We start from the raw sequence: 22,195 nt of genomic DNA on the forward strand, positions 1-22,195 counted from the left end.
GCACTTTTACTGATGCGTTGCACTGCGAGCCCGATCACAAGTAGATTTTCTTAGATGCGACGCATCTCTTGCTCTGAGGCATGTCCCTCCTGTGTCATCGCGGCGTTGTCCGCGCGCTCACTGCACATGCGCAACTCTCCTCCGTTCATCTCTCCGACAGCTGTGGGCAACACTCTCACTCGGTCTCATTATCATAACAACAGTGCGCGTGTGCGCTTCGCTGCTCTGGGTGCGCGCATGTGTGCGCACTCTCACTCCGTCTCATTATCATAACAACAGCTGGGCGTGTGCGCTTCGCTGCTCTGGGTGCGCGCATGTGTGCGACTCTCCCCTTGGCTCCTCTCATTTCAAAAGTGGGAATATAAGCGGGGAGCGCACGGCGCCGGATCAGTCCAGCACTCGCTCTCGCACTTGACTTGATTTTGCTTGACGATACCTTCGTGCAAGATCTTCCGATGAAGACGTGATGAAAGCGACAGTTACTCCAGTGAGTGGACTGACGCAATCCAATACCAGCGTCAGTCCAAACGCTCCCCACTGATGCGTCGCATCACATCAGGGTTCCCTCGCGGGAAGATGGGCGTAATTTTTCACATCTTCGAATTGGTGGGTGGAGAGTTCCGATATGGCTAAGGAATAAGGTGACGCTAAAAAAGTATTTTAATTGTGCGCTGAGAAACCTAAAAACACTATGCATCTAAATCCGATGTGCTGAGGCAACAACGATTTTTTTCTCACTATTTTTCCCCCTAGCACAACACATATTACCAACTTTTTTGATACCTGAACAGGAAAACAATTCAGTGTTACAAGACCCGCAGGCCTGAGGTTTACTTCTTTTGTAAAGTGAAACCCTCAAATCTTTGTCTTTTAATCACACGCGTTGTAAGGTTGAGAAAAGGTGGGCAAAAAATTAGCAGTGGACCAGCTCGGCTATGCCAGAAAATAGGTAGCGTGAGCTAAGGTACAGCTGGTTATTCAAAGGTTTCCTGGTTGTCTATGATTAGCTGATTATCATGGTTACTGCTGCTAAAACGATTTCCTGTCCAATCCAGTCCAATCCAATCCAGTCCAGTCTAGTCAAGTCCTAGACAATCCAGTCCAGTCTGGTCCAGTCCAGTCCAGTAACTCCTCCTCGCGCATGCCGAGCATGGCTCTCCAGGAGCCACGCGAAACGGCTATCAAACGGCTCCGGCGCAGCGTCATGCTTGGATACTGCGCAACGAAGGCGCACAGCTGGGCACGCGCTAGCGCCAGTGCGTCTGCCGCGGCTATGATGTCACTCCTCTAGAATGCGCAGAACGGTGAATGTGCCGACCCAATTCTCTACACACCCGTACTCCAATTGTATTGGAATCCAATGCAATCCAATCCAGTTTATTGCAAGCCTATCCAGTCCAATCCAAATACAATCCAATCCAAGCCAATGTTCCTCGCGCTTGCGTTGCACGGCCCTTCAAGGTCAACGTGAACTGCTCAACCTCGGCCAGAGTAGCTTACGCTACAAAAGTTGTAGTGTACGAGATAGAGAGCTTGAACCGGAGATCGCGCGCACAGAAGGCGCTGAAGCCGGGTAGCGTGAAGCCGAAGCCGGTAGCGTGAAGAAATGCCATTGGACCACAGCGTCCATCGATCATCCATCGGACATCCGCAAAAATACGGCGGACGTACTACAGACGTCATTCGCATGGTCTGAGGCAAAGGAATAGCTTATCCTAGGGACGTCCGACAGACATGAAACGAAGTTTGATTTTAGGAAGACCAACAACTGAAAAACGTTTGCCCGACGAATAAGAGACTCCTATTGCGAAATTTGTGCGCAGGGCGAAGTGCAGTCTTCTATGTGACGGGGCGTACCTGCTGCGTCCGCGAAGTGATCTCCGTACCAGCGAACGCACTAAGGTTTTAGATATACTCAGGCGTTATTTGGTAGTGCGTCGCCGCGTTCGGAGGCATTTCTGGGACCACGTCATTTTCTCGACGGTCGCGTAGCTCGTCGCTACCGAAGAGGAATCTCCCGCTGTCTCTTCCTTCTATCTCCTCTGTATTTGACGCACACTTCCTTAGTGCTGTTACAACGAGAGATGATGGCGCCGTGTATTCAGAGGAGCAGACGCTTAGGCGGTGCGCACTACAATGAAAAAGAAGTGGCACCTGCGAAATTCAAACGTGGTTCGTACGATTCCTACCCGGAATCGGACTATGTCAGCTGGAAGGTGTTTCTTCGGAGAAAGCATAAAAAGTACGCGCCAGTCGCGGTGAGCCCCGTCCACCTATCGCGAGGGCGGGATCTACTTGCACAAAGGCTCACTCACCACTCACGAATGCTGAGAGCACTCGTCTCACGTCACGCGCGATGAGCAAAACCTTCCATATTGATCTCTACTCTTGTAGTTGTACTCGCTGTAGGCTCTTTATCGCAGGCGCCGCTCGCTGTCGTAAGGGCCGCTAGGGCTAGCCGCTCGTAGGCACAGCCACTTGTTAATGGCGCGATTGCGTTTAGCTTCAGTTTGAGTGAGTGAGTGAGTGAGTGAGTGAGTGAGTGAGTGAGTGAGTGAGTGAGTGAGTGAGTGAGTGAGTGAGTGAGTGAGTGAGTGAGTGAGTGAGTGAGTGAGTGAGTGAGTGAGTGAGTGAGTGAGTGAGTGAGTGGGTGAGTGAGTGAGTGAGTGAGTGAGTGAGTGAGTGAGTGAGTGAGTGAGTGAGTGAGTGAGTGAGTGAGTGAGTGAGCCAGCGAGCTTTTTTTCGCAGTGCTGGGTAATTTGCCACTTCGAGTAGCTCTACGGCAATAAAACCCACAAAACAACATATTCTTGCCTTGACTACACGCCGATTTTATGTGTGGCATTAAACGTCTTGCTGCAACTCGGACCTTGGCTCATAATCCGCACCGTTGCATTAGCAATGAATAGTTCATGGTGTTTGTTGATGTGCAGCTTCGGCAAGTTGTCCACCTACGGCTTGTACGGCAGCATGGTGGGTTCTGCGGTGTGATTAGAGGCAGTTCCGCCGATTTTTATAAAGCTCCGACAATGCGCATGGCTGTTTTCTCTGTATGTCGCGTCTGCCAGCCTAGGGTGATGAACCCATGGGTGAATCCCTCGCTTTTACTCACGGCTCTAGCGCAGTCACTATGACAGTGAACTGCTGAACACGACCTCGTGAGTTCAGCTTCGCTCGCTGCGGCAGTTTTTTTATGGAAGGGAAAAAGGACATCGCACGTGGGAAGATTTTGCCGCCCACAAAACTTCCCAAGGGGCTCGAAATTAGGTCTTATCCCTCCACTACGGCATTAACGATAGCGAATGGGGAGCTTCGCCCGTAAAACAGGGAAATTATTTTTCGGTTCACGTAGCTATGCCATTTTGGTATCCGTGTCATTGGGGTCGCATTGAAAATCGTGACTGAATTAAACGATTCTTTTGGATTACAAACATGTAACGCGAAGTTGAAATTCCCGTGCTTTAAACAGGTAAAACCACTGGAAACGCGAATAAGTATTACTGGCGGTATTCAGTTTGGAGTGAATGTGAGTGGAGGTGGGGAGGGCTGCAGCCAGTGCGAGTGCAAGTTCGTGTGAGAAGGGGATGCGAGTGGTGAGTCGACTACCAGCGATTGTGAGTGGCCAGTGGATTGATGAGCCTGAGTGCGAGTGAGTGCGAGTAGCTAATGCGAGTGGTGAGCACGGGTGTGATTGAGTGCGAGTGGTGACGACGAGGTTTAGCTTCACTGAGCGAGTCTGAAGGATTTGGCGATGGTGGGCGTTAGAGCGAGTGAGTGCGAGTGGTGAGGCTAGTGGTAATAGTGATCGTGAATGAGTATGAGTAGTGACGACGAGTGGTGAGCTTTGTTGTGACTGCGTGCGAGCGGTGACGACGAGTAGTGAGCGCAAGCACGAATAAGTGCGAGTAAGCAAGGAGAAAAAAACAGCATGACCGTGAAACAGTGAAATTAGTGAGTGTGAGTGGTAAGCGTGAGTCCGAATGAGTGCACAAGGAAAATATGTCTTGAGTTAGTGTGAGTGAGTTGCATCCAGTTTTGTCTCAGTATCGCACGACTTTTCATTGGCGCCCTACGAAATATGCAAAGTGAAAGCACCATCGCGCATTCAACAGAGCATCAACAAGGTAATAGAAGAGCCTTTTGAAAACCCGTAATAAGCGAAAAAGCCCCGCTTTAATAAAGATGCGCCTTCGTGCAAATCTGGTAAATAGGATAGTGACAAAACGGAGAATGGGAGCCCTCCACAGCTAATGAAGGCAAGACATGATAGAGACACATCTCAACACAAAAAAAATGAATTAACCAAAAAATGAAGGGCAAGTCAACAACTCGAGCTCGAATAGGACGGCCAGTTCGCCCTATGGTCCCATTGGCTGCAACATGATGACCAAATCGGGGAGCCAATTCGGATAGTTTTTTGGATAGTATTCATTTGGATAATATTCAATTACGACAACGATTTGCTAAAAGTTCATTCTCTCTCTCAACCTTCATTTAAAACCTTCAAATACAGGGTGTTGCAACGGTAATTGGAACATTTTAAAACATTTTCCTGAGCTAACCGCCGCTCTCTTCGCTCTCTGATTTGCCACTAAGGTCGAATTTTGTGGATTGTTTTGTTTGATACCGGGAACAAGGATGGTACTTACCTGTGCAATCTAAAAATAAATAAAACAATTTTTGCCTCTGGGAAAATGGCGGCTGATTTGGACGTGCGAGACAGCCCAAGTTGATGTTTGAACGAGGGAACCACCTGGAGAGTGAAACGCACCTTTGGGATTCCCGTACGGAGCCAATTGTGCAACATACGATCAGAAAATGCACCTAGAAATGAGCTATCAGACGATCAGAAAACCCGATTTTCGTGCTCGCACGTCCAAATCAGCCGCCACTTACCCATAGGCGAAAATAGTTTTTATGTATTTTAAGGACAAACAGGTACGTACCGTCGTTGTTCCCAGTATCAAACACAATAGACCACAAAATGCGACCTTCGTGTAAATTTTGAGCGCGAACAGGGCTGTGGTTCGCTCAGGAAAAATTTTTGAAGTGTTCCAATTACCGTTGCAACACACTGTATGTTCGAAACTTCAACCTTTACATATTTTTGTTTATGAAGCCATAATTGTAAATATTACAATAAGCAATTCAAAATAAAGTTCTCAAAAAACATGATAACAAGCAAACACTAAAGAAAATTTTCTTACACGAGTAGCAAAATGTTTCAAATAACAACCATGATCCAATTCAATCAAATCCAGTCCATAGACGTACAGTGAAGAACTGGTATACACTCTGGTGTTGGTGGTGTAGGCGCGTTGGTCGATTGCACACGCAGTCTTCTTTGACTGTACGTTTCCTTGGAAATGTAAGCTGGTCTGCAAAAGCGTGAGAAGTGGCGACTATGATGTCGTATACTGCTAGCAGTGTGTTTCAAGACGCATCTTTACACTGAACGCCGCAAAGCCTTGCACCGAAAGCATAGAGTCCCTGTTTATGTGAGTAACCTAGATGGTTCATTTTTCCTTGCCATTTTCATTCCTCGTAGAGTGAGCGGTAGTATTAAGAAATAATTTGTCGGCCTGTATATATTTTAAGGCTGTTCATGTTAGGACTGACGGGTTCACAAAATCGCCGCGCAGCGCAGTTCGCCTCGCATGGAACGTTATCGAAGCTTGAGCTTGTAGTGGCAAGCCACAGTGCCAGCGGCAGCAGCGTGACGCAGGCTCACGAGAGCGCTCACCCGCCGGAGGGCTCGTGCGCCCCTGGCATCAGTAGTTAGAGACCCCACGGCGTTCGGAATAAACCGGCCTTGCTACGTGGTCTGGTCGTCTCTGCTTCAACGCCTCCGTGGCATGCGCTCCACAGTTGGTGACCCGGACGTGATATCCCTCCCAGCGAAGTTGTAGAGCCATGTCCAGCAACGACCAGAACCAGCGAGCACCGCAAGCAGCCGGCAACGAGATCGCCGCCTTGGCTATCCACTTGCCACCGTATTGGGAACACAACCCGACCATCTGGTTCCTCCAGGCCGAGTCACAGTTCGCGCTGTCTGGCATCACCTCCCAAGAACGCAAGTTCCACTACGTCGTGAGAGCTCTGCCAGCGACTGCTGCGGAAGAGGTTGCGGACATTCTTGCCTCCTTCATACGCAACCCACCTGCAACGGCCTACGACCAGCTCAAAGCAGCGCTACTCGAACGCACAGCACCATCTGAGCGCACGTGCCTACAGCAGCTACTTTACACCGAAGAGCTTGGCGACCGCAGACCGAGCCAACTCCTACGGCGCATGACCCAACTCCTCGGCTCACGTGCCCAAGCCATGGACGGCGCATTGCTGCGCGAGCTCTTTCTGCAATGCCTGCCTGCGAACGTGCAAATGGCCCTCGCAACAGCGCCATCCATGGATCTCCCTTCGCTCGCGTCCCTGGCCGACAAGGTAATGGAAATAGCCAGCACAGCTTCACCTATTGCTGCTGTGACCGCGACACCAGCATCACCCGCCCCTCGCACGACGCCAGCTCCTGCCGACGAAGGTGCGTCTGCGTCGCGTGCCAGTGTCGATCACCTGTGCGAACGACTGGAGCAACTCGTTGTCACGGCGACGAGGCGAAACAGCACAACACATTCTGCTCGCCCGTCACGCCGACGCGACCGCTCATCTTCCCGACGCCGTGATGCCGTGCCTGGACGCAGCCCTACATCAGCCCCCGGTGTATGCGTCTACCACCGCCGTTTCGGCGCAGACGCTCGCCACTGCCTCTTGCCATGCTCATGGACGGGAAACGGACCCGGCAGACCGCTAGCGGCGACGAGCGGTTCTGGCCCCATTGAAGAATGTCGCCTGTTTCACATCGTCGATCGTACCACCGGACAAAAGTTTCTCGTCTACACGGGAGCTCAAGTCTGCGTCTTGCCAGCTTCACGCCACGACCGGAACTCCAGCGCAGTCTTCTACCTCCAGGCAGTGAACGGCACGCGCATTCCCGTGTTCGCGCAGCGATTCCTGACCTTGAACCTGGGTCTTCGCAGAACTTTTCGGTGGATTTTTGCGGTCGCGGACGTTCGCTCTGCCATCCTTGGTGCTGACTTTCTTACCAAACATGGCCTCCTAGTCGACGTCAAGCGACGGCGACTTCTCGACTCCACGACCCTCCTCTCAGTTCAAGGCGTCGTAGCGACAGCAGCTGCTGACGTAGCGCCTTCCTGCGCTACAGTTGCTGAAGAACCGTTTGCCGCCCTGCTAAAGGAGTTCCCCACCGTCACGTCACCACCCGACTGGACTCAGCCTGTGACTCAGAACGTCCGTCATCATATCACCACTACCGGACCACCCGTTTTCTTTCGTCCGCGACGTCTCGCTCCCGACAGACTCAAGATCGCCCGTGCAGATTTCGAGCACATGCTTGAACTTGGCATCGTCCGACCTTCTTCCAGCCGCTACGCATCACCCTTGCACATGGTGTCGAACAAGAACGGTGACTGGCGACCTTGTGGCGACTACCGATTCTTGAACCTCTCCACCATCCCAGATCGGTACCCGCTTCTCAACATACAAGATTTCACCGCCAGTCTGCACGGTGCCACCATATTTTCAAAAATCGACCTTGTACGGGCGTACCACCAGATCCCCGTCGCTGAGGAGGACATATACAAGACGGCCATCACAACACCTTTCGGCTTTTCGAGTTCCTCCGAATGCCGTTCGGCCTCAGGAACGCTGCCCAAACGTTTCAGCGTTTCATCGATACAGTGACGTGCGGACTGCCCTTCGTCTATGCTTACGTGGACGATCTGCTGGTAGCAAGTACGTCCCTAGAGGAGCATCTGCACCATCTCCGCATTCTCCTCGAACGCTTAGCTGCCCTTGGCGTTGTCATCAACGCAGCGAAGAGCGAGTTCGGTGTTCCCGCCCTCGACTTTCTGGGACATCGACTGGATGCGACAGGCATTCAGCCCCTCTCCAACAAGGTCCAGGCCATTCTTGACTTCCCAACTCCAACGTCGGTCACCAAGCGTCGCCAGTTCCTGGGTCTGGTAAACTTCTACCGTCGCTTTATCAGGAACTGCGCCACTCTGCTTGAGCCTCTCTACCGCCTGCTTTCCGGGAAGCGCTCCACCACTGAATTGGACTAGACCGCAAGTGCTGAGGCAGCCTTTCATGCCATCAAACGTGCGCTGCCAAACGCCGCTCTCCTCGCTCACCCAAATCCAGGCCGTCCATTCGCGCTGATGATGGACGCCTCGAGTTCTGCTGTGGGAGCTGTCCTCCAACAGCACGTAAATGGCGCGTGGCAGCCCTTGGCCTTCTTCTCAAAACGTCTAACCCCACCGCAGACCCGGTACAGTGTCTTCGGGCGTGAACTTTTGGCAATGTATCTGGCTGTGCGTCACTTCCGACATCTTCTTGAGGGTCGTCAGTTCACCATCTTCACTGACCACAAACCCTTGACGTACGCCATCAGCCGGCCCGACACCCATTACACGCCACGAGAAGTGCGGCAGCTTGCCTACCTGTCCAAGTACACGACGGATATCAAGCATGTCAGTGGCGTTGACAACACAGCTGCGGATGTTCTAAGCCGCGTGGACGCCATTGCCTCCACTTCGCCGCTTTTAATTGCACCCGACCTCCGCCGGCTGGCTGCTGACCAAGCAGACGACAAGGAGCTGCTGCGTCTTCGCACATCCCCAACTGCGCTCCAACTCGAAGACGTGACACTCGACGGACAGCAGCTCGTTTGCGACTTGTCGACCGGAAAGCCACGACCATTCCTACCCAGAACCTGCCGTCGCGAGCTCTTCGACGATGGCCCATCCTGGGATTCGTGCCACGCAGAAACTCATCGCGGCTCGTTTTGTCCGGCCTCGAATGAACGCTGATGTTCGCGACTGGGTTCGCGCGTGTGCACCGTACCAACGCGCAAAGGTTCACCGGTACCCAGTTCCGCCGGCAAAGACGTTCCTACAACCTGATGAGCGCTTCGCCGTGTGCACATCGACCTCGTTGGTCCCTTGCCCCCTTGCCAAGGCTACCGCTACCTACTGACTTGTGTGGACCGATTCACACGCTGGCCTGAAGCCACACCGCGCCCACAGTAGCGTCAGCATTCGTGTCGACGTGGGTAGCGCGCTTCGGATGCCCATCATCCATCGTCACCGACCGCGGACGGCAGTTCGAGTCGGCTTTCTTCGCCGAGCTCCTTCACCTCCTCGGCACGACTCGTTTGCGCACGGCAGCGTACCGGCCACAAACAAATGGACTTGTCGAGCGCTTTCACCGCCAACATAAGGCCGCGCTCACTGCACACGACTGCCCAACACAGTGGGTCCAGCGCTTGCCCCTCACACTTCTGGGCATACGCACCGCCTTCAAAACTGACCTGACGTGTTCTTCGGCTGAACTCGGTTTTGGAATCCAGCTTCGACTACCAGCCGACCTGTTCGAGGTACCGTCCTCCCGGACATTGATCCTCCCGGACATTCGACCGCAGCCTACACGGGAACGAAAACCCAGAGGACCTTATGTGCTTCCGGACCTTGAACAGGCAACACATGTGTTTGTGCGGTACAGACCCGTGCGCCGCCCTTTGTAACCACACTACGTTGGCCCTTTCCCAGTGGTAGAACGACACTCGTCAACATATGTCATCGACATCAATGGCTCTCACGACAACATAGCCCTAGAGCGCCTGAAGCCGGCATAGTCACTGCCGCCGACATCAACCCTACGAGTCTTCCCACTGTGGCTGCACACCACCGTGACCATCATGTACGTTGGGTTCATCAGAGCGTCGAACCAGCTCCTCTCTTGGGGGGGAGCCCTGTAGTGGCAAGCCACAGTGCCAGCGGCAGCAGCGTGACGCAGGCCCACGAGCGCGCTCACCCGCCGGAGGGCTCGCGCGCCCCTGGCATCAGTAGTTAGAGACCCCACGGCGTTCGGAATAAACCGGCCTTGCTACGTGGTCTGGTCGTCTCTGTTTCAACGCCTCCGTGGCATGCGCTCTACAAGCTCATGCCACTCAACATTTCAATTTCTTGTTGTTTTAATGCGCCAAACTTAGGTGTAATATAAACGTATCCTCCTGCCATCCTGCAGTGAGCGGAACACGGCATGGACAATATCCTGTGAAAAATTGCCTAAACGACAAACTGCCTGCATGCCGTGTATACAAACAGAGCAATAAAGGTATTTCTCCTATTTGTGATACAGTTCTCCTATTTGTGATACAGGTAACCAGCGCAGTGCAGCGGCAACTCAGAGTGGCTGCGGCAATGAGATAGAACCAAATAAATGTGCCACAAGTAGCGCCCTATCGGAAGTCCTATGGCGCCTCCAATGGGAAGACCTATTGTCGTTCGAATGGGGTGTCCAAAGGGACGCCCAGTTGGCCGGCAATCGGAATGCCAATGGGTGCCTCATACATATTTAGCCTACGAATTGTGTGACCAATTGGAAATAGGTCGGCCAATGGTTTCTTTCGGCTGGGTCGCCAGAGGCTAAAGTAGAATGTATGCTCTAAATATTGCAACTGTACTTATTAAGAAACTTCTCTCGGAATAAACAAACGCTTATCGGGGTGGATTTAATTCCGTAGGATGCTGGCCAAACTATTTCGGGATAAATTGCTTTTGGTTTCAAGTGGACAGACATGCATTTGTATGAGTTAATTTGTTTGCACTTCATCAATGGTTGCGTTCGCCAAAGCACAACTTTCCAGCCGGCCGGGATATCGGCATCTGTATACTCTATGCGGGCACACGACAGTGGTGGTCCCAAAGGGGGTGGGGGGGCGGAGGGCGAAGGGGTGAACACTCGCACCCCCTAAATAGGTCCACAGCTTTTTTTTTTTCTAGTTATTCTTCTTGCGCGAGGGTAAATCCCACTCGTGCGAGGTCGCAAACGTGTTCCGACTGTCATAAACGTGCGCTCGAGCCAGCCGTTGCACCGCCTAAGGGGCGCCAAAAACCACTGGGTCGCTAAGTGATTTGTCCGCAAGCGGGTTACACCGCATACGCGTACACGCCTGCATAGTTATAACTTATCACCTCCTCCGCAGAACTGGCACAAGGAAGGGAGCGTTTCTTTATGTGCCCCCTAAACCCCCCCCCCCCCAAAAAAAATTGGCCCATCTCCCCGCGAGGGGGACTCGAGTAAATGCGTCGCATAGGGGGTAGGTGTATTGCGTTAACGGTTAGTGTTTGGGGGGTTGTTGCTATCACGTGTACACCACGCAGCTATCACGCCGCTAGCACGCCGCTCAGTCGCCAACGCACGCCGCTGACGGCGTAGTTTGAATGAGTCAAGGATATAAGGCGCGTTCGTAGCCTTTGATTCTGTGTCGGTTTTGGCGCAGTGGAAAGAGCACCATGTACCTCCCGTTCCGCCCACAGGTAGTGAAGGCGTTGTATCAGCAGCTTCTTGACGCAGTTTGAATGAGTCAAGGATATAAGGCCCGTTCGTAGCCTTTCATTCTGTGTCGGTTTTGTGGCGAAGTGGGTAGAGCACCATGTACCTTGCGTTCCGCCCGCAGGGTCGTGGGATCGAAACCAGGCGCCGGTAACTGTTATTTCTCTTTATAGTGTAGGGGGAGGCTGGCTGCTGCGGACGCCGACGCACGGGTGACATCGTGACTTACACAAATGCTCTGCATTTAAAAAATTTTTGCAACCCCCCAAATAAAAATCTTGGACCGCTGCTGGTACTTGGTTACCACTCGGACAGCAGACAGTATGAATTCGAGCAGCTGCCACAAACGCGAAGTTGCGGGCCAATTCGAGCACCGTCATTCGTTGGGGAAGCAGATGGAAATAGTAACAAAATCAGCAGCATTGAGCAAATTGTAGATCTTATTTACACAAATTATCCCACAGTGTCTGAAGGCCATAAACGCGGCGTCCCGTTTTCTTTTATGAAAATCGCCACCTGGTGTGCATTACCCATGTTATCTATTTTTCACTCATGGGATAAGTACTAATTTGAAAAAAAGAACTGATCACCCTTCTACACGTCTGTTTCTAAAAAATCCTGGAATTTCGTCCTGTGTATTGAAATAAATAATATTACTAGGCAAAACAATTTCGATAAAAGAATGAAAACTCTTTGAGAAATCACTCAAATTACGTACGTTAACCCAATACAAGTCCCTACTATAGCTGTGTGTTAGCAAAAGCTTGTACAGCAATTTTTGGACATTGCTGTCGCCTACCGATACCAACAAAAACCACTTTGCATGTCCTGCGATATAACGAGGCATCAGTTAAGAGTATTTTAGCCATTTTTACCCAGCGGTTTATTTTGCTAACAAGAATCCAGTCCCACTCACAACGTGCACCATGATAGCTATATACTTACGAATTTTCAAATCTCTTGAATAATCACTTTGGCTAGAAGTGAAAATTGCTTGTAGGACATCCTTTTCTTGCCATTGAGTATGTAGTTTAAAAAATCTTCCCCAGCCTGCCACCGATGTCCGACAGCAACATTTATAAAATGGATTTTGTTACACTCCGCGCAATATTTAATATCAAACCCAAATCCTTTATATCATTCGGCCGAATATGTACTGGGGAATGTGCAAAACACGCTATTCCTTCCCCAATGGAGATCCATGATATTAGCGTTTGCTTGGGCAAGGCCCTGAAATAAGTTTTCAGACTTCAAAGCGATAACATTAAAATGAAAAACCAATTTCAAAGAGAAATCGAGAATATCTCAAATTTGCAAAAACCTGAATTTTTCTACTCTATTATTTCCCGGTGCCTATGTGAAAATCCTGTCCTAGTACGCCCATAAGCCCTGACATCAATGCACTCCAGAAATATATTCTCTAAGTTCACCAGTTTGCCTAGTCGGACTGAAGGCATCTCCGCATCATGTCAAAACGGAGACGCCTATTGAGTGTCGGGGAACCGTCCCCGCTGCTTCTGCAGCTCACAATCGACGCCGAGGAGGCAATCAGCTCAGATGACGACGTCGACTCGCATGTTTACGCGACAAAGTTCGCCGAAATGTTCGCCGCACCGCTTGCCATGTTCAAAGTGCAGAAAAATGTTCGTAACTTTGGCTTGGAGCTAACGCGTCCGATCAGGAGGCCGCCATTTGTTGAAACACCTTGGCCACCTTGGCCGGCCGGGTTGTTCGCAGTTGCCGTGTTAGCCGCGTCACGGCACCACGGTCGCGTCCTGCTCCAAGGTCGGGTAGCGTTCGGTTGGCGAGCGGTGACTCTTGCTCGAATTTGGGGAAGCGCCGCAACGGCATATACCGAGTCAGAGTATTAGAGCGACCTCCCGATTACAGCACCAGAGTTCGTCTTAACCGGAGCTTACTGTGACTTGAAGAGGCAGGTTTAGGCTTATCGTTTTACAATTGCATTCGATATATCGTTATTTGTCATTACTCATACCAGTAAGGTTTCTTTGTAAAGTTCCAAACACGTGCTGCGGGTTTCAAGGCACCCTCAAAAAGGGGATGTTGTTTCGAAATGTCAGACACACATGTATTCCTCTTTTACTCGCCGCTCTGGCTGCTTTTCATTGAGCTTCCTACACCGCACCTCCCTACAAGCTGTAAATATTTCGTACTACAGTGGAACCCCGGTGGCACGTACCTCTGGTTTACGACGACCCAGATCTTACGACGGATCCCTGCGGTCCCAGCAAACTCCCCATAAAAATGGAATAAAACCCCGATGATACGACGCTTCCGGGCACATGGTCCGCTTCATACGACGGACTGTAGCGCGGTTAAACCGGCTTTTTTTTTCTTCTTTTACATAGCTTTGGCGTCGCGTCGCGACCTTTCTTGATTCTTAATCCCCATTTGACGCTCCTTGATGTTCAAAGATCGGCAGGCGGTCCAGAAGACTTGATAAACAGACGCAAAGGAAGGAAGGAAGAAAGACTTTGTTGAGTGCCTGCAACAGACACAGTGTGTACACTGCGCCCGGACGTAGCCACTCGTCGATCCCGACGTCACCTTTACTCGGACCACACCTTCGCTACTCCCTACGGGGTTGGACGCCGCTGCCCTTAAGGGAGGGCGTCGCCCCGCAGCTTTCCCTCTGGTGCTGCTTTTCCAGGGCCGCCAGGACCTGCTGGACGGCTGATAGTTGGGTGTCCTTGTCACAACTGCGCACTGCTTCTTGGATCCACGGCGGTAGGTCTGTCCTCGTTGCCGCCTCGTTAGGTCGCACTTCACAGTCCCAGAGTAAGTGGGCGGTCGAGGCCCTAGCATTGTTACGTAACACGCACGTGTCGTCCATATAGAGTTCTGGCTGTATGTGCTTCATGACGACCGGGGTCATCAGGGAATTCGTCTGCAGCTGTCTGAACGTGAACGCTTCCTCCCTGGTTAGGTCGGGGTGAGGCGGTGCCAGCCCCCTCCTACAAGTTCTATAATATTTGGTGATACCCTGAAAGGTATCGTACCTGTCTTTCGTCTCGGTCCACCACTCTGCAGACGATTCAACTGCTGCCGCGCGGCCAGCTAATCCTCGCGCGACTGCGTTTGCCGTCTCGTTGTGGTTGGTGGCGAGTTTCAATACCTCGTTCCCCGCATGGGCAGGAAACCACTTGATTGTCACATTGCGTCCATCGAGAGAGAGAGAGAAACATTTTATTGAGCCGGTGAAGTGGGAGTGGTTCCTTATTCCAGGAAGCCATGCGATGAGCCGGCAGCCTTCGCTCTGGAGGCCAAACGTGTCTGGACGTCCAGATCGCTGCTGGTCACAAGGTTCTCCCACAGCTCAGGGGTGGGAAGGGGGGATGGAAGAGGGGGGAGGTTGGGGTTGTGCTTGCACTCTAATATGATGTGGGGAAGAGTACCGGGTTGTAAGCAGAACTTGCATGTGGCCGGGAATTGCGTGGGAAACATGCGATGGAGGCGTCCATCGATGTTTACCCGCTCGAGCACCCGCACCGCTTCACAGCACAGCCAACCCTTGGCGAAGCAGCGCACTGCACTCTTTGAGTCTCTAAGCACCGTCGTCGTCTCTGGGTCCGCGATGGCCAGGGCGATGGCCAGCTCTTCTGCTCGCTGCGCGTCTCTCGTGACGATGCTCGCGGCGTTCACTGTGACTCCCGTCTTCCCATCTATCACTACCGCCGCGAAGCACCGGCGATCGCCGTACTCTGCGTCGTCGACGAATCTGGTGCCCGGAACGTTCAGGTGATGTTCCAACACAGCCTTTGCTCTGGCCGCTCTCCTGTCCGCGTTGTGGGTCGGATCCATGTTCTTTGGTAACGGCTACACTAGGTCCGGCCAACGAGGAGCTGGACAGAGACATCGAACTCTCGGAGGTTCGCGCCGTGGTCCAGGAGCTGAACTGCCGGTCGGCAGCGGGCCCTGATCGTGTGACGAACAAGGTACTCAAGCATCTGAACGAGCCGTCACTCGCCAGCCTGACGGCCCTGTTCAACGGGTGCTGGAAGGAGGGCAATCTACCCAAGTGCTGGAAGACAGCGAAGACGATCTTGATACCCAAGCCGGGCAAGCCCCCGAGAATCGAGAATCTGCGCCCGATCTCTCTGACGTCCTGCGTGGGGAAGGTGCTGGAACACGTCCTCTTGAACAGGTGGCAGGTGTACCTAGAGAAGAACGATCTGTACCCCACTCGATGATCGGCTTCAGGAGCAAACTGAGCACGCAAGACGCCATGTTGCAGATAAAGGCAGAGGTCATAGACAACGCGACGAAAGACAACCAGGCGATAGTGGGACTGTACCTGCAGAGTGCTTTCGACAAAGTGAAGCACTCGGCCATCCTGTCCCAAGTCGGCTCCGTGCGGATGGGGGAGCGCACGTACAACTATGTGTGCGACTTCCTCTCTGAACGAGCGGAAGATAGGAAGCGTGGGCACACCCCAGGGCTCGGTTATATCGCCGCTGCCATTCAACCTTGTTATGATCGGAGTCGCGAGGCGCTTGGAAGCCATACCCGAGGTCCGTCACATCATATACGCGGAAAACAGACGCAAGCAAGCAGGCGGGTACTCGCGAGCGGGAGTTAACATTCGACGAACCCTCGCGACAGCAACCCGCTGACGCGCCAACTGCGAGAAGTCAAAGTTCAGTTGGCTGGTGGACTGATAATTTGAAGCTCCCATGCAGCCGCCCACTACCACGAAAACACTCACGACGCAACCCCACGGCGTTGACGAAACACACGCTTTCCTCACACGCTCGACCCAAGTTTCTTCCTTTCACGGGGCTCTCCGTCTCCTTCTCTCCACTTTCTGCTTATAAGTGTCTTTCAAAGTGGCAGTGTCACTCCGCTCCTTTCTTTGCCGCTTTTTTTCCATCGCCGTCTTGTACTATCGCTCGCTTCGCTAGCAGTGTCAACCAAGCAAAGCGAACACAATGAACTGCACCGTCAACAGGCAAGTCTGCAGACCCCTTAGATGGTGCTCTGCAAACCTGCTGATGGTGGTGCTTAGTTGTTGGATTGCATCTCTCCCCTACAAAGACTAGCTTTATGTCAGTCGCCAATCGTATGGGCCGAGGGAAGTTGCCATCTCACTTTGCACGACTGGGACAGTTTGGAAACCGCAAACAGAGAAGCAATTCGAGGGATAACTGGCCATCCTCACATGACGTGCATTCCGGCGCTTCAAGCGGAGGAACAAATTAACACACTGGACGAACTTGTACACCAGCGTCTCGTCTTCTAAAAATTAAATCGACTCCTGGCGCCGCCGCACAAGCGCACTACAACGAACCCACATCACCTCGGTTACCACGTCCAGCTGAGCCACCACCATGGCAACGTCCACAGGCCACCGACAACCGGCTACTCGGACGTCTAAAAAGTACTCGCCCACTTCAGCAGAACAACCCACTCCTCCCGATAGACACACAGATGGCCTCAAGGCCCATACAGATGCAGGGGTAGACAATGTCATCATCCACATGAGCATACATTGCCCTGCTATGCCGTCTATACAGCGGACATGCACCTATGCTACAAAAGCACCACTTCCTTCGGTTGTGGCAGAGATTGTCCTCATCGGTGATGGCTTGTGTACCATAGGCCCTCGTCTTTGCGTTGCCCCAACGTCCTATTGGTCATCTACACAGATTCAACACAGGCTACTCGAGAGATACAGCGGGTAGACAGGACATTAAGCATTACATGGGATGTGCACCGGATACTGAAATCGTACCCATGCCCTGTTCCTTCCTCTGGACCCGCCGCAGCACGGCCACCGACGTCGAGGCAGACTTGGTTGCTCATCTTCCGCAAGCTCTGCGCCCGCTCCCGCTTCTACAGCTGTCTCTGCAGGACGCTCGTCTAATCAAAAAAAGTCTCTTTTGTTCTCCACGCGTGCCATTCCTCCTCCGTGTGGGACTGGCCTTCTAGGTGGCTTCACCGCCGTGAGGAGGTCACGCACCCAAGAATTCGCCTGGGCGTTGCACTGACGCCTGTTGTTTGTGCAACATGGAGTCTAGCCTTGCAGTGACTTCGGCAAACTGCCCCTACTGCCCTGCTTCCGCCACTGAAGTCACATTGGACCCCTTCCTGGTGACATGTCCAGGACTCCAGTGTGCCCGAATCCAGCACATGGTAGCCGCAGGATATCGCCCTGGCGGTCCACCCGATATTCACCTGTGGACGCGTGGTCCTCTTTACAAGCAGCTGTTGGGCTTTCTTGCTCAAACTGGCCTTTACAGCATTCTGTAGTGCATGAAGCCGCTTGCTACACGTCATTTCTCTTTTTTATATTTCCGCTCCTTTCATGCCCTGTGGCAAATTAGTGGAATAAAAAAATCGTTTGGGGGAGGGAAATTTTATGCCCTGATTGTTAATACGTTATAATAATGCACTTTTAATGATATGTTGCACTGCAAGCACGATCACAATTTGATTTCTTTTTTCACCCATTCGAATTGGTGGCTGAAGAGTCCCGATATGGCTAAGGAATGAGGTCACACTAAAGGAGTATTTTACTTATTTTGTGCACGGAGTAACTCAGAAACACTACGCATCCAAATCCGATGTGCGGAGGCAACAACGACTTTTTTCTTAATGTTTTAGGGGCGAAGCTCCTCTTGCTGGGGCCTTGTCGCGACTCTCGTTGCTGCTGTACACGACACCACGATGATGATTGTGGCAGGATCCCCCTAGGGATTGGCCAACCAAAGATTGGCCGAAGAGGTCAAAACGTTCAACGCGTTCGTTGCTACCCAACCAGGAGGATAGGAAGAAGAGGTTGTCGTTCGTCTCCTGCGAGCTCAAGACACGTACCGGGGGTACACGACACAAGACGTTGTGCAGAAGGCGACAGCCAAGGTGGCTAAATATTTACACCATCTTCCCGCGAGGGGAACCATGGGGTAGATGCGATGCATCGGGGTTTGCCATTGCGTTTCCGTTATGTTATCGATGTCAGCGTGTGGATTGCTGTTGTTGTGTATCCTATTTACGCAGCATGTTCACCCCCGATGCGTCGCATCTACCCCATGGTTCCCCTCGCGGGAAGATGGTGTAAATTTTTAACCGAGCGCAACCTGCGCGCTAACGCACAGCTTGCACGGCGACAGGAGCGAGCGCAGCCGAGCGCAAGCTATGCGCCGACCGCGCTGACGCACAGATGGCGCTCCGTTGAGAGCGGCGGAGCACGCAGCTGCCGCGGCAAGGAGAATGGGAGAGGAATGCGGACTACGCCGCGACAACGACGCGGGACAAAGCGAGTTAAAGAGATGCGTTGCATCTAAAATGTCACACACCGAAGCCATCTTACCCATTGAGAATCTCATCGTCCCAAACAAGCCCTACATAATCACCACAAACATCGACGTCATCGACGGGCTTGTCAACGGAGCGGTGGGAAGTCTCACGCTTTGCGAGCGAGGAGTGGTGGTCTTGACGCGGCGGAGCCCGGTTTCGATCCCACGACCCTCTGGCCGCGACGGGAAGTACGTGGTGCAATTCCCACTGCGCTACAAACCGAGACGCGAGCATGTCTACGAACGCGCCTTATTTCCTTCTCTCATTCAGATGGTGCGCGCCGTCAAGAAGACCTATAACAATGTTTCACGGTTTCACCGATAAGCATTTTAGCTTCGCCCCTCTCATCATCGTTCACTCCGTGGAGATGGCGGGATTTATTTTCCTGCTAGCGCAACTCATATTACCAACTTTTTTCCTACCTGAACAGGAAAACAATTCAGTTTACAAGAGCAGTAGGCCTGAGGTTTAGTTCTTTTCTAAAGTTAAAACCAGAAATCTTTGTGTTTTAATCACACGGCTTGTACGGATCAGAAAAAAAATTAGCAGTTGCTTAGCTCGGTTATTTCTGGATATACGTCGCTTGAGCTAACGTTCAGGTGGTTATTCTTAGGTTTTTGTTGTTTAGGATTAGCTCATTATCATGCTTACTGCTGCTAAAACGATTTCCAATTAAATCTAATCCAGTCCAGCCCAGTCCACTCACTGCCCCTCGCGCATGCGCAGCACGGCTCTCCAGGAACCCTGCGAAACAGCTATCAAGCGGCTCCGGCACACCGTCAGGTCAGACTTTGGTACTGCGGAACGGAGGCGCACAGCTTGGCACACGCCGGCACCAGCGTGCCTGCCGCGGCTATGACGTCACTCCTCTGGAATGCGCAGACCGGCGAATGTGCAGACCCGATTCTATATCACCCGTACTCAAATTGGATGGGATACCAATCCAATACAATCCAATTTAATCCAATCCAACTCCAACCCAATCCAATGCTCTTCGCGCTTGCGCAGCACGGCCCTTCAAGGTAGACGCGAAACTGCTCAACCTCGGCCGTGTAGCTTACGCTACAAAAGGCGGTCAAAAAAGTTGGAGTGTGCGAGGTAGAGAGAGAGAGAAAAATAACATTTATTTACACATCCGGCGTGTGGGAAGTCCCCGGCCTCGCAGGGCGCGGATGTTCCCTGTCTAAAGACTACGGCTATTAAAGTCCAATAGTCCTAGGGCCTAGACCTCGAGGATGTTGTACTTCAGCTAGGCGACAGATACTCGAGTTCCTCCGCACCCGTTGGCCGGGGCGTCGGTTCCCTTTCTCCGTTGCTTCGCCAAAGCCTCCTCGAGCCGCTGGATAGCCCTTCTTTGCATCTTCGGGTCTTCGGAGCGTATCCAAGCACCCACCTCTTCGGGATACGTGGCGTCCTGGCACTGCCCGTTCCCGTTGTTCATGGCACTGTTACACCCACCCCACATGATGTGGCGGAGAGTAGCTAGTTCACGTTCGCACACACTGCACTTGGCGTCCACGAACATGTCGGGGCACACGTGCCGGGCCAGAGCCGGCGTCAGCACGCACTCAGTCTGCAACTGTCGGAGCTTCACTGCCTCCGCGCGCGAGAGTTCTCGGTGCGGGGGTGGGAAGGCTCTCCTGACTTCTCTGTAAGCCGTCAGGATCTCACCGTAGTCGGTGAGGGGTTCGAAGGCTTCTTCTCGGTCTACTCCGCTGGTTTCGGAGGGGCGGACGGCCACGGTCCGGCACGTGATGAGACCACGGGCCGCGGCGTCCGCCTCTTCGTTGCGGTTCACGATGTCGGGTGCTAGCTGCCGGCCCGCATGGGCCGGAAACCATTTGAGGACGATGTTCGGTCCCGCAGCGACGCCGCGAGCGACCCGCGAGGCCTCGATGGACCTCACTAGTTGTTCCGCGCCCCGCCAGACCGTTCCTCGGGCGAAATTCTTGATCGCCGATTTCGAGTCACTTAGCACCGTGCGCGTACCCGGCAGACCCATGGCAAGAGCGATCGCCACCTCCTCTGCCTGGCCAGCCGTTCGGGCGCGCACTGTGCTTGCTGTTAGCAGTTCTCCGGTAGTAGCTCGAACCACCACCGCTCCGAAGGCGTTGCGTCTCCCCGGATACCTCACGGCGTCCACGTAGACAGCACCTTCGTCTCGTTGGTGTTGACGGGTCAGCGCCACAGCTCTCGCCGCTCGCCTGCCCTCGTCTCTCTCTGGATCTGTGTTTTTGGGCAGTGGGTATACGATGATATTCCTCCCTGCCTCGTCACTCAGGGGTACTTGCTCCTCCAGCTCGCCGTCCGGTCCTGCACCCGTACGTTCGCCAGGAGGTAGGAGTCCCACCCGATCTAGTAGTCTTCTGCCCGCTGCCGTGCTACCTAGGCGGCTCAGCTGCGATGCTCTCTGGGCCTCGCTGATCTCCGAGAGCGTGTTGTGTGCTCCCAGAGACAGCAAGGCCGTGGTCTTCGTGCCCGGCAGGAGCCCCAGGGCCCCCGTGTAGGCTTTCCGGATGGCGGCGTCGATCTTGGCTCGCTCCGCACTCGTCCAGCGGTGGAAGGCCCCCGCATATGCTGCATGGCTTACGACGAAAGCCTGCAGCAGGCGCAGGAGCCCCCTCTCGTTCATGCCCCGGTATCGGGACGAGACTCGTTTGACCAGGCGTGCTGCAACGCCCATCTTGGTTGTGATGTTCTTGACCGCCGTGGCGTTGGTCTGGGTGCCATCCACGAACATCCCAAGGACCCGTAGCCCCGGAACATGCGGGATCGGCACACCGTCACTCGTGCGCACGACGATGTTCTCGATCGCTTCCTGACTCGCCTTCTTCCTGCGTCTTCCAGGTGGCGGCAGGATGAGCAGCTGCGACTTTTGCGGCGAACACCGCAGGCCCGTGCCCGAGAGCGCGGACTCCACGGCATCCACCGCTGCCTGCAGGCCCGCCTGGATGTCTCCGTCGCTCCCACCCGTGGCCCAGATGGTTACGTCGTCGGCGTAGAGGCAGTGTCGGATCCCCGGGCCCAGTGCCTCCAGACGCCTGGCCACCTCGATCATGACGATGTTGAACAGGAACGGGGAGATCACCGAGCCCTGAGGGGTCCCGACACTGCCCAGCTCTCTTTCTTCAAGCTTCGTGCCTCCCACCTCCAACCGGGCCGTGCGGCGGGAGAGGAAGGCTCTGATGTAGTTGTATGATCTTGCGCCCAGCCCCAGGCGGGACACCTGAGCCAGGACCGCCGACTGCCGAACGTTGTCGAACGCACTCTGCAGGTCCAAGCCCAAGATCGCTCGGTTGTCGTTCTTCGGAATCCCGCCCGGGGGGTCGAGGACTTCTCGTTGGATCAGGAGCATGGCGTCTTGCGTTCCCAGCTTGGCCCTAAAGCCAAGCATTGAGTCCGGGTAAACGTTGTGCGCCTCCAGGTAGCGGTTCCACCGGGTGTTGAGGACATGCTCCAGCACCTT

At 53.3% G+C, this 22,195-nt stretch overlaps 1 protein-coding gene across 1 annotated transcript; it reads left to right on the plus strand.

The window, feature by feature from the left end:
* Nucleotides 1-5,913: 5,913 nt before the first annotated feature.
* Nucleotides 5,914-17,296, plus strand: LOC144165840 (uncharacterized). Its single transcript, XM_077695611.1, has 4 exons — nucleotides 5,914-7,024; nucleotides 15,259-15,492; nucleotides 15,585-15,854; nucleotides 17,199-17,296. The coding sequence occupies exons 1-4, from the start codon at nucleotides 5,914-5,916 to the stop codon at nucleotides 17,294-17,296; spliced, it is 1,713 nt and encodes a 570-aa protein (XP_077551737.1).
* Nucleotides 17,297-22,195: the final 4,899 nt, after the last annotated feature.

This window comes from Haemaphysalis longicornis, unplaced genomic scaffold, assembly GCF_048455015.1.
Source record: "Haemaphysalis longicornis isolate Haplotype H1 unplaced genomic scaffold, Haemaphysalis longicornis Haplotype H1 scaffold_15, whole genome shotgun sequence".
Lineage (NCBI taxonomy): Eukaryota > Metazoa > Arthropoda > Arachnida > Ixodida > Ixodidae > Haemaphysalis > Haemaphysalis longicornis.

Bases quoted from the DNA above. Each gene is read 5' to 3' on its own strand.
- LOC144165840 (XM_077695611.1), top strand. From the start codon at position 5,914: ATGTCCAGCAACGACCAGAACCAGCGAGCACCGCAAGCAGCCGGCAAC. The intron at 7,025-15,258 runs GTCTTCGCAGAA...CGGCTACACTAG, and splicing joins ATTCCTGACCTTGAACCTGG to GTCCGGCCAACGAGGAGCTG. The intron at 15,855-17,198 runs GTGGGCACACCC...GACCCGCCGCAG, and splicing joins ACGAGCGGAAGATAGGAAGC to CACGGCCACCGACGTCGAGG.